Below are 11,292 nucleotides of genomic sequence, written 5' to 3'. Positions count from 1 at the left end.
ATATTCACAAAATAGTAGTCTAACTCTCATCCTGGAATGCAAGTCAAAACTGCTGGATAAATGATCTACAGTAGGCTCCCAAACTGAGAAAAACCCAAAAGAGAAATTTGATGTAGGCCTATCACCAGGTCCCAAACGGTGTAGTGGTCTCATCAGGGACGGGCGAGGACCCCTGTCCTGGCCGATAATTTTTTAGGGCCCCCCCACCCCCCGCCATAACTCCGCCTCCCTCCCAAGTCCCGACACTCACTGCACTACCCAACTCGGATTTTAAGCCATGATGATCATCTGTGCCAAGAAAGCACCTGTAGACAACAGAGGAGGGGGCCCACACATTTGATATTTGATTAACGTATAGGCCTACATTTAATTTTGGTAAATTGTCAATGACCATGCAGCCCAGTTCCCCCAAGGGCCCCTGAGAGCCAAGGGCCCCTAGCAACAGCCCCAATGGTCAATCCAGCCATGGGTCTAATGATCATCCAGTCACTGCCACCTTTTTCAAGAGAAAATATAGATATAGATATAGATACTCAAAGAAGACGAAAATCTATGTAATATAAGTTAACTAAGTAGCGCAGCAGAATATTTTACTTTAATACCATAAAAATCGGTCTGCGACCTGTCGGCGACCCACAAGTGGGTCCCGGCCGACAGTTTGAGAAGCTGTTCAGAAACACGCCTCCTTCTCCAGCGCAACAGCATGCAGGCAAGGCATGCAGGCAGGAAAGGAAAGTAAACACAACGCTCCAAGATGGCTCCACTTCCACCCCTCCGAGTTGCTGTTCTAGTGTCATTTTCAATCGTTATGACGGTTCTCCTGGGGTTCGGCTTGCCAGGGATGCTGAATATAGTGTCGAGACTCTGTGGTTTCCCCGAGACAAACGTAACGGAGTGCATAGTCAGTGTATATTTGGTTTTTGTGGTGTATGTTGCAATGCCTCGAATTCCCAGAGGATTGGTCGAGGTAGGTTCAAGTTGTAACGGACCATTGATATCTGTCTATATGCAGGGCTGTCTTGCTAATGATCTACATATTAATCTATTTCAAATGAGAACGTATGCGTTTTACAGTGGTGGAGAAAGTACTCAAATGTTTTGTAAAAGTATCAATACTGCAATCTAGAAAACTAGAAAAGTCATGTATTCAAAATGTACTTGAATAAAATTACAAAAGTATTGGTATCAAAATGTACTTAAAGTAGCCTACTACCAAAAGTAGAAAGTAAACCTACTCATCATGCAGAAGGTCCCATTTCACATGTATAAAATAATGTATTAAAATCATTTGAAAATAGAAGATCTATAAGCTCACAATGTTGTGAGCTTGTAGATCAGCTATTTTGAAATGGCTGAAATATATATAGGTCTGAAGTGAGTAATGTATGTTTTTAGCCTAATAATGGGCCTAATCAAAATCTACAAAGTAACAATAGTTTATTGTAACTATATTTGGCACTTGGCAAATAATTGTAAAGGAGTATAAAGTACAATATTTTTCTCTGAGATGTAGTGGAGCAAAAGTAAAAGTAGCCTACTGAAAATTGAAAATACAAATTCCTCAAAATTGTACTTAAGTAAAGTACTATTGTACTAAGTAAATGTATTTAGTTACTTTAAACCACTGCATATGTGTTTTATGATATGTATAGTATAGCCATCTAAGCCATCCTTCTGCTACATATATATGTCGTGTTGCCCTAAAAGTTATAAATTCTACAAAACCTGTATAACTTTTATTCTAAAAAGATGTAATTGTAGGATTGTGACCGTCTGTATTCTCTCTCTCTCACTCACACACTCTCTTTCAAAGGTTAAGGGAAAAGCTGTATTTATTACAGGTTGTGACAGCGGCTTTGGACATGCACTTGCCAAACACTTGCATAAGCTGGGTTTCACAGTTTTTGCTGGATGTCTTTTTAAGGTAGGCTATGGGGTATATATCTATTCATTGAAGTTACAGAATGTAATAAAGATTAGGGCTGCACGATATGGAACAAATTTAATTTCTCTATATTTATGCCAAATATTTTGATATCGATACAATATACTAAATTACCGTACACATTTCATATTCAACATTTCAAGTGAAAACTAAACATTATTTAAAAAACAGCATAATATTAAGTCAATATCACTCTTGATTTTAAGTGTTATTGGGTTCCCACACTTGTTATTTTGATATTCTAAGTGTAGCAAAAGGCAACGATATAGGCCATATGGCTGATATGGGCAATAATATAGACGATATATTGCCCAGTGCGATATATCACAATATAGTTGCCTTTCGCGATACTGATATTGTGCATGGTAATACCTCGATAACGATACGATATATTTGTGCAGCCCTAATGAAGATACATTTTTATAGTTGATAGATTGGGTCAAGGAATGCTGTGATACTTCCATAATCCTATTTAGTCTATTGTGCAACTGTGATCATCGGTTCCAAATCGAAGTTCCATTCATTAACTACTCAAGAATGTTGAATTGCTTTCTCATTTTATTTCTTGAAATGCAAGCTTAAAGTCAAAAAGACAAAGCAATTACATCTCATGTCTGGCTGGATAACCACACACACACACACACACACACACACACACACACACACACACACACACACACACACACACACACAGACACACACACATATACCGGTACATCTCTCTCTCTCTCTCTCTCTCTCTCTCTCTCTCTCTCTTTCTCTCAACTTTCTATGGTTTGGCCTGCCTTTGAATGATCTTCAAAGTATGCCCAACAAACCATAGAAAGAGCTACAGTATATGGGTGTAACCGATACAGCACACTACATACAGTTTCACTGCAAAGCTGATATTGTCATCCTTGCAGGATAAGGGTGGAGAGGGTGCTAAGGAGTTGGAGGAGCTTCACTCGGACCGTATGAATGTTGTCCAGCTAGATGTCTGCAGTGAGGAGCAAGTAAACCAGGCTGTACAATATGTCCACAACAACCTGGAGGACACAGAGAAAGGTACAAAAATAAATAATAATAAAATAAATACTGTCAACCCCACCTTTGTTCATTAAAATGGCAAAAAAACAAACGTTTGATTAATAATGTCTCAATTACAATTAAAAGTATTTAATTCTAGGCTAAACGTCTTATGTGAACACAATCTTTGGGTACCTCATTTTTTACATTAATCTGACAATCACTTTGATTTAAGTAATTTGTGGGGATCAAACTTTTACGGATTACTCTGCTACACGCGCTATAGATACAAATGATACAATGAAGAGTGTCAGGAAACAGGGCGAGATAGATAGGGAGTGACACCCAGCAAAGTCTGTCGTGCTCGGGAATCGATCCCGCAGCTCGCTGCAGGGCTGCATTAGAGCCTATCTGTGGCATATGTGGCATGCGCCCTAACCACTAGGCCTTCAGCAGCCCTATAGACACCAATTTAATGAGAGACACCATTGCTTCCTGCATGACATCCTTGCTGTTCTCCCAGGTCTGTGGGCTGTTGTGAACAATGCTGGCGTATCAACGTTTGGAGAAGTAGAGTTCACTACCATGGACACCTACAAGCAGGTGTCAGAGGTCAATCTTTGGGGCACCATCCGGGTCACTAAAGCACTCCTGCCCCTCATCCGCAGGGCAAAAGGTCAGCGTCAACTGAAAGTGACAACTGAAACAATCATGAAATAAAACATGAATATTTATTTACATTTAAAATGTTATTGCACCACCCTTTTTTGTTGTTCCAAATTGAACAAAAATGTTCTCATTCTTTAGTGCTTTATGTGCTTTCATTATTTGTGTCATGAGACTCATGAACAAAAATCCTGCACACTTCTGGTGGACCAACAACTTACCAAGTTCATGTTGGTTTTTCCTTTAATTTGATATTTTCCAATGCAGAGAAGAGAACACATGCTTAGCTGTTTCAACCGTGCACAAATCATTAGTAAGATATGCATATATTCAAGGATGGCTCCTCTGAGTGTAGAGGTCAGTGCTTTTTGGCTGTCGAGGATAAAGCTGCAGGTCAATAATTGTCAAATGCATTCAAGTTCAAGTTACCTTTATTGCCACACAACCAGGTTGGTGGTATTTAGTTTCAGTACAGAAATGTTTTTCAGCCCTGACAAAAACAAGGAACAAGACATCAATACATGAAGACATTTACACCATATGCTTCTCATATGGGTGTTTTTTCTTGAAAAATGTCCCATTCAGTGGTGCATATGATGCATGAATGCTGAAAGATTATAGAAAGAAAGAAAAAAGATTATAAAAGAATGATAACAACAATGGAGCTAATCATTTCTACAGCTTAGTAAAGCGCCTGGCAATGGATTGAAGAATGCCTCAAGTCAGTTAAACTATGGACCTGACTGGCATTTCAAAATTGTAATCAGGGACAGCCCTCTATGAAGTCGTTTACCCTTTCCTGATGAAACATGTCTGAATTGCAGGCCGTGTGGTGAACCTGGCCAGCATGTACGGAAGGATGGGAAACGCCTTGCGTTCGCCTTACTGCGTCTCTAAATACGGCGTGGAAGCTTTCTCCGACTGCCTCCGCTACGAGATGAAGGCCTGGGGAGTCAAAGTGTCCATCATCGAGCCGGGGAACTTCATCGTGGCCACGGGCATTCTGACGCGGGACATTGTGGAAAACACGGCCACCAAGCTGTGGAACGAGGCGCCCCTTACCGTGAAGGAGGACTACGGGAAGACCCACTTTGACCAGCACATGGCCCTGATGCGGTCCTACTGCAACAGCGGAGAGAAGGACATGATGCCCGTCTTGGAGGACATCACTGACGCCATCGTGTCCAAGCGCCCGTACACGCGCTACGCTCCCCAAGAGCCCCACTGGTGGATTAGAGTGCAGGCAATGACTCACCTTCCAGCCGCCATATCCGACCGCCTCTACTTCTGAACATCGTTGTTGGCGGCGTCCCCAGCCATTCGCAACCCGTTGAATGAGAGGGATCCCATGGAGTGTAGTAGAATTAAATACATTTTTGATCAAAGGCGAAAGGTCCTTTCTGTGTGGAGTTTGTACTCCCTGTGTCCCCTAGTGTAGGTACCGTCACAAAAACATGCAGTAATCCTGGTCTCTACACTGCCTCCCCCTGGCCAGCTGGGGCGCCTGATGGAGGGGAAAGGAACTGCTTGGAATAAGTGTTCCTTCCATGTGCTATGTCCAACAGGGGAAACTCCCCCCTGTCAGGTGAAAAAAAGTGTCTTGGACTCCTTTCGGAACCTCTCCCTCCACTATGCAGCTCCGAGATGAAGTTCCTCACTGTCGTCAACCAGAATCATCCGACTGGGTGGAAGCTTCGCCGTTCGCGAACACTTCTTACCTTTTGTGAACATTTTATCCAAAAAGTGAAGGTCCTATGCCGGTCTCTCATCGTTTTACTTCTCAAGCGTGGAAGAAAATCGAAGCAACGTGTTGAAATAAAGAGTTTATATCGCTCATTTTCTCAGCCGGTCCCATGTTTTTAAGACATTCCGGAAGTTGCAGCCGAATAGGAAACATTACTACCTCCCCTGGTCACGTGGTATATACACAACGAATAAGAGTGGGGAAAACAGAACCGGCTGACAAAATGAGCGACATAAACTCTTTATTTCAACACGTTGCTTCGATTTTCTTCCACGAGTGAGAAGTAAAACGATGAGAGACCGGCATAGGACCTTCAGTTTTTGGATAGAATGTTCACAAAATAAGTGTTCGCGAACGGCGAAGCTTCCACCCTGTCGGACGATTCTGGTTGACGACAGTGAGGAACCTCATCTCGGAGCTGCATAGCGGAGGGAGAGGTTTCCGTAAGGAGATACTTGGACTCATGCATAGAAGAAAACATGAGGTCAGTCCGTTGCTCTCCCCAGTTTGGCAGAGGGAGTGTAGCACCCAGGATTACATTAGACAATTGATCAAATGACCAATGCGGACCAATGTGCTCTGTACATAACTGTACTTCCAGTTTTCCAGACGGTGGTATATGTGTTTCCTGTTCCAGTTAATTTCCTCATAGCTTTGTTTGATTGGCTCAGCAGCAAATATGAACCAGAAACACATGTCCTTCACTGCTGAGCCTTTCAAATGAAGCTATGGGAAAATGTACTGGACTAGGAAATGGGTATGCATCGCCACCTTCTGGAAACCTGTGACTACAGTGTTGCACAGAGCCTATATTATTACAATTTTACCACTACAAGTCCTCAATACTTGAAATTATTCACTGATTAGAGCCTTAAATTGTTTTTCTTTTAAACAAAGTATGGAAATAATTGCACTTCTGCCACTTATATTTGATAAGCATCTTTGTGTTGTATGTCAGTGGTTCTCAACCTTTTCAGGCAGTATTGTGAAAATAGTAGATCTACAAGGCGTTGTGAGCTTGTAGATCAGCTATTTTCAGCATTTTCCCCCCATCCTTATTATATTATTTAACAAATGACAGTTTGGCCAATGTTTGACCAGTTCTTATGATATAGTTTGTTGATTACTTTAGATGCAGTAGGCTTCACTGTCATCTGGGGACCCCCACCCCCGTCGCGAGCTTATGAGAAACAACTAAAATAAGACCTTAAAACCTGGTGAAAACACTTGTGTGCATTAGCGCAAGATGAGGATAAACAAAATCATTAAATGGAAAACATTCAATTAACTTCTGAAAAGCCTACTAGTTCTTAAAACCTGGCGAATTAGCGCAAGATTAGATGAGGATAAAGGAAATGGAAAACATTAAATTAACTTCTGAAAAGGCTTCTAAGCCTACACTAACCTACTAGTAAAACTAGAACCGCGATCTTGCCACACGTGAATAATTGTGGTTGTAAACAATAACACAGACAATATAAATCCTTAGTCTAGTAGTGGGAAGACGAGGTTATCATCATGGCCACAAATTACTTTTAAATATCTTGCAACTGGCGATGAGTCTCTTACGAAATCAGCAAGAGTGCATCTCAATACATAAAGCATATTTAACATATAACCTCTCCATCATCGCTGTGTTCCCCACACTCCCGCGCCCCCACCGTTGCCTTAAGCCCGTATCAGAGTCTGCGGTGGAGACCTATCCACCGCAAATTTGAGGTGGAAAGCTTTCCACCTCAAGTCAGAAAATAAGTGCAGGCCATCATAGTACGCCACGGTGGAGTCCTATTCACCGTGACTGACTAGTCTAGATTGACCAATCAGTGAACGGGGTGTAGAGCCTGTCTGTCTGATAGTAAAAACAGAGAGATGTGTTGGGACTCGCGGTGGAAAGCTCTCCACCGTGAGGAATGATGTAACGTTGTGGTTTCATGACTCAAAAAGACTCGAAAAGACTACACCGCGGTGGAAGGCCCGACTATGATACGGGCTTAAGGTTCACCGGGAAAACTGCGGTTGCGGGGTTCCAACCCACAGGTTGAGAACCACTGTTGTATGTTATCAGGCCTTCAATATGCTCACTGATACAAACAATACAAATGGAGCAACTAATGTGCAATGTGAGAAAAATAATGACGTCCCTGAACCTTCTAGCATTTTGATGAGAGCTTTCCCCTCATGATGACAGCTTTCCCCTCATGAGAGCTTTCCCTGCCTTCTGTATGTTATATATTCAACTGTGGAACAGGGACCAAAGCAGAGAGAAGCCCCCTGCTGTTCTGCTGTCTCTCATACCGGAACAAACCAAGGACAAACCCGAGGAACAGCTACTGTAAGAACATGGTGAGCCTTGGCAAGATGCTCTCCAGGGTTACGTAATGAAAAACACTAGCCTGCTTTGTCTTATACATGCACCATGAGATCTTAAGAACTACTTTTGTTGATTTGTGGTTTCACTATGATTCATGGGGCATGCTTGAACACATGCCCTTGATATAAATACTCTTTTATTGAATCAAGAGTCATTCCGATGCCGATTACCAGCACCAGAAATGCCTTTGATAATGCCTAAAACCATGGATGTGGTTGGTATGGTGAAGAGTATTGGTGAAGAGTCTGTGTGATATCAATCTGGCTAGCCGTCGTCAAAGATAAGGTCAATCCTTTTCACTTAACTGGAGCTCAGTTGTAACTCGAGCTCAGTTAGTCTGTTCTTGAGAGACTAGTGTGATATTTGTCAGAGCTAGCAAAATGTCATTGTCAAAATGACATTCATTATCTTATGTATTTCTTCATGTTTTACTAAGGGTTTAACCGATAGCAATCATATCAATCCCCCACTCCCCCTCCTCTCTACTGTATATAGAGGGAGAGAAGGATAAAAAAAAATTGTGCACTGGTAATCAGTAACAGAAAGGCCAAGTGGTAATCAATGGCCTGTTGCTTTTTGGGAGTTTTTGTTGATACATTTCAAATAAAGTGGAATAATTGTGATTATTGTGATTTGTGAGTGTACAAGGGCTTATTTGAGCAAGACTCTCTTCCTTTTGCACTACTACAGCCAGCCACCAGATGGTGTAAAAGAATCATCAAATATTCTTCAGAGGTCACTCATTAGCAAAGTAATTGTGTGCAGTTTACCAGTTAGTTGACTGTCCCTATTTAAGCAACATTAACCCCACGTGTTCCAGGAAAAGAATTTCAGTAGTTGGGAAATTGCTTACTGCAAACACTGTTATCTATTCCAGCAGATCTACAAGCTCAATATGCGTCTCGTTTTGAACTTGTAGATCAGCTATTTACACTATTAACGATAAAAACACAATTAAGACGTTAATCGCAAATATTTGAGCGATAATTAGTAAAATGTCACAATATTGACAGCCCTAGGGAAAAAGAGGAAAACCATGGAAAATTCAAACATTGTTCAGAAATAGGAATGTGTTTTATGTTCCCTCTGACAGTAGACAAACAGCAGTGTTATTTATTCATGTGGTTCATTTGGTCCTTTGAACGAACCAACATACTGTAATCACATGAACCTCATTCCCCATCCATAAAACTGTATTAAGAGCATTACATTAATTTGATGCATTAATTTGCACAGCAGCCGCTATAGGCCCGCTATCAACCCGCTGCATGCATCCGCTCTCTCTCTCTCTCTCATGAAAGCTGTAAGCCTCCACTGTCATGAAATTATAAAAAAGGTGCTAGTTTACAATAATATGGCCAATGTCAGTCAAATGCATGCCATGCAAATGGAAATGTCTTGTGTACTACTGGCCTACTGTATATGGGCCAAAAACATTTCCTTCCCCGTGAAGCAATACAATTTCTGTCACATTCACATAATCACATTATAGCCAGTGTTGTAAAGTAAACATTTACTCAAGCACTGTAATGTACTGTACAATTTTGAGGTATCTTTTACTTTCCAGGAGTATTTCACATTTTCGGTACTTTTACTTCTACTCCACTACATCTCAGAGGCAAATATTGTACTTTTACTCCGCTACAATTATTTGAAAACTTTAGCTACTAGTTACTTAACCACTTCAGGCCTATTTCGTCCATTTGAAAATAGCCGATCTACAAGCCCACTATCCGTCACATTGTGAGCTATAAATCTGCTATTTTCAAAAGATTTTTATACATTAGAAAACGTTCTACTTTTGGTACTTTAAATACATTTCTTTAAATACATTTTGATGCCAATACTATACTTGTATATGTATTGCAGCGGCGGCTCCAGAGAATTGGGACTGGGGGGATATGGGGGGGGGCTGACTTTTAGAGCAGGGGCCAATGAAATTTGTCAATAAACAATGATAAATAATACTAATACGACAAACGCTTAGGGTATGCATAACTGAACATACCAGATCATTGCCAGATGCCAGGTCCAAATCTGTGGACTGTAGGTGATCGGATAGGGTTTTTGTGAGGCTGAAGATACTTTCCATCATAAAAAGTATGATTTTATAGTATGGTTTACATAGAAGGCAGTCAATTGTCTTTCACATATTCATATATATTTGAAGTATTTATTCCTTAAATATTTTTCATCACAATTGGGTTTGTGGGGAGGAGGAGCTTAAACTTGCAAGGTAACCAGACAGCAACCAGACTACAGTCTACAGTCTAGGGAGGTAGGGGCTTGAAAGTGAGTGACAGAGGCAGAAGTGCATCAGTGGTTGCCTGGCAACGTCAAGACAAGGTGATGCGGGATACGGGGAGGGTCCTGTGTGAGTGACAGGTGAGTCACTGTTTGTTGGGACAGAATGCGCTACTGCGTTTTTGGAGCGGTGTGAAGCACAGCTCCGCTATGAGCAGCAATGTGTGTCCAGTGTCCCACAAGTGTGTCCAGTGTCCCACAACTATCTGGTTGAGTTTGAACTGTTTTCGCCACCTAGTGGCGGAAGAAATTACCTCTGGGAACTCAGATTGAGTTGACTTTTTTCAAATTGATTACTCATGCCATGGACACTTGAGTTCAATTATATATATATATATATTTACCTGGAACTGCTCAAATTCACCGCTCCACTTCGAACCGAGGTTTGATTTTTAGAATCCGCTGGCTGCAAAAAAACAGTCACAGCTCACAACCTGAGTTTATCAGTCAGCAGCCATAGTTTGGTGTGACCGTGTCCTAACAGAGTGTTTCTACATTGTGGTATTGATACCTTCACTTGAGTAAAACAAATCTTTGAGTACTTCTTCCAACACTGGCCCTGTCACACTTGAACATCTAATGAGCATTTTAAGACTTTCACAACAATTTTACAACAACATTTACAAAGACGCAATAAATCAATAGGCCCACTTGATAAGGGGATTAAATAATATGAGGATGTTTTTAGAACCTGAGGTGTGAGGACAATACATCACCCTCTAATCACACTCAGGTGAGCTCAGGTGACGCACATGCAAAGCATGAACCAGATAACAAAGTGCAGTGACAACATTAGTACAGGATCACACAAAGGAGAATGAATAACTTTGGTTGGCAGCAGTGGTGGAAAAGGTATGCATTTTTTACTCAATTAAAAATATCAATACTGTAGATATACTCTGTTCCAAGTAAAATAATTCGAAACTGACTTGAGTAAAACTACTATTATTTTAGTAACTAAAGTTTTCAAATAATTATAGCAGCGTAAAACATACAATATTTGCCACAGATGTAGTGGAGTAGATGTATAAAGAACAGAACATTGGACATACTTCAGTAAAGTAAAAGTATGCCTCAAAAATTGTACTTGTATAGGCTACGCTACAGTACTTAAGTAAATGTACTTAGGTACGTTCGACCACTGGTGACAACACTAGTACAGGTATGAGGATCCCACAAGGCAGAATGGAATCTTTGGTTGGCAGTATACGCAGTTCAATGGTGTCACTTGGTGAAAGGTTTCCGTTCCGTTGG

General features: G+C 41.1%; 1 protein-coding gene across 1 annotated transcript; it reads left to right on the top strand.

Moving 5' to 3' along the window:
* Window positions 1-736: 736 nt before the first annotated feature.
* On the top strand, window positions 737-8,347 carry bdh1 (3-hydroxybutyrate dehydrogenase, type 1). Its single transcript, XM_080752137.1, has 5 exons — window positions 737-967; window positions 1,814-1,924; window positions 2,851-2,992; window positions 3,477-3,629; window positions 4,444-8,347. The coding sequence occupies exons 1-5, from the start codon at window positions 755-757 to the stop codon at window positions 4,908-4,910; spliced, it is 1,086 nt and encodes a 361-aa protein (XP_080608263.1). The 5' UTR covers window positions 737-754; the 3' UTR covers window positions 4,911-8,347.
* Window positions 8,348-11,292: the final 2,945 nt, after the last annotated feature.

This window comes from Nannobrachium achirus (genome assembly GCF_963921795.1).
Source record: "Nannobrachium achirus genome assembly, chromosome: 21".
Classification (NCBI taxonomy): domain Eukaryota; kingdom Metazoa; phylum Chordata; class Actinopteri; order Myctophiformes; family Myctophidae; genus Nannobrachium; species Nannobrachium achirus.
This window is presented reverse-complemented; position numbering and strand designations above follow the sequence as displayed.

Bases quoted from the DNA above. Each gene is read 5' to 3' on its own strand.
- bdh1 (XM_080752137.1), top strand. From the start codon at position 755: ATGGCTCCACTTCCACCCCTCCGAGTTGCTGTTCTAGTGTCATTTTCA. The intron at 968-1,813 runs GTAGGTTCAAGT...TCTCTTTCAAAG, and splicing joins TTCCCAGAGGATTGGTCGAG to GTTAAGGGAAAAGCTGTATT. The intron at 3,630-4,443 runs GTCAGCGTCAAC...TCTGAATTGCAG, and splicing joins CCTCATCCGCAGGGCAAAAG to GCCGTGTGGTGAACCTGGCC.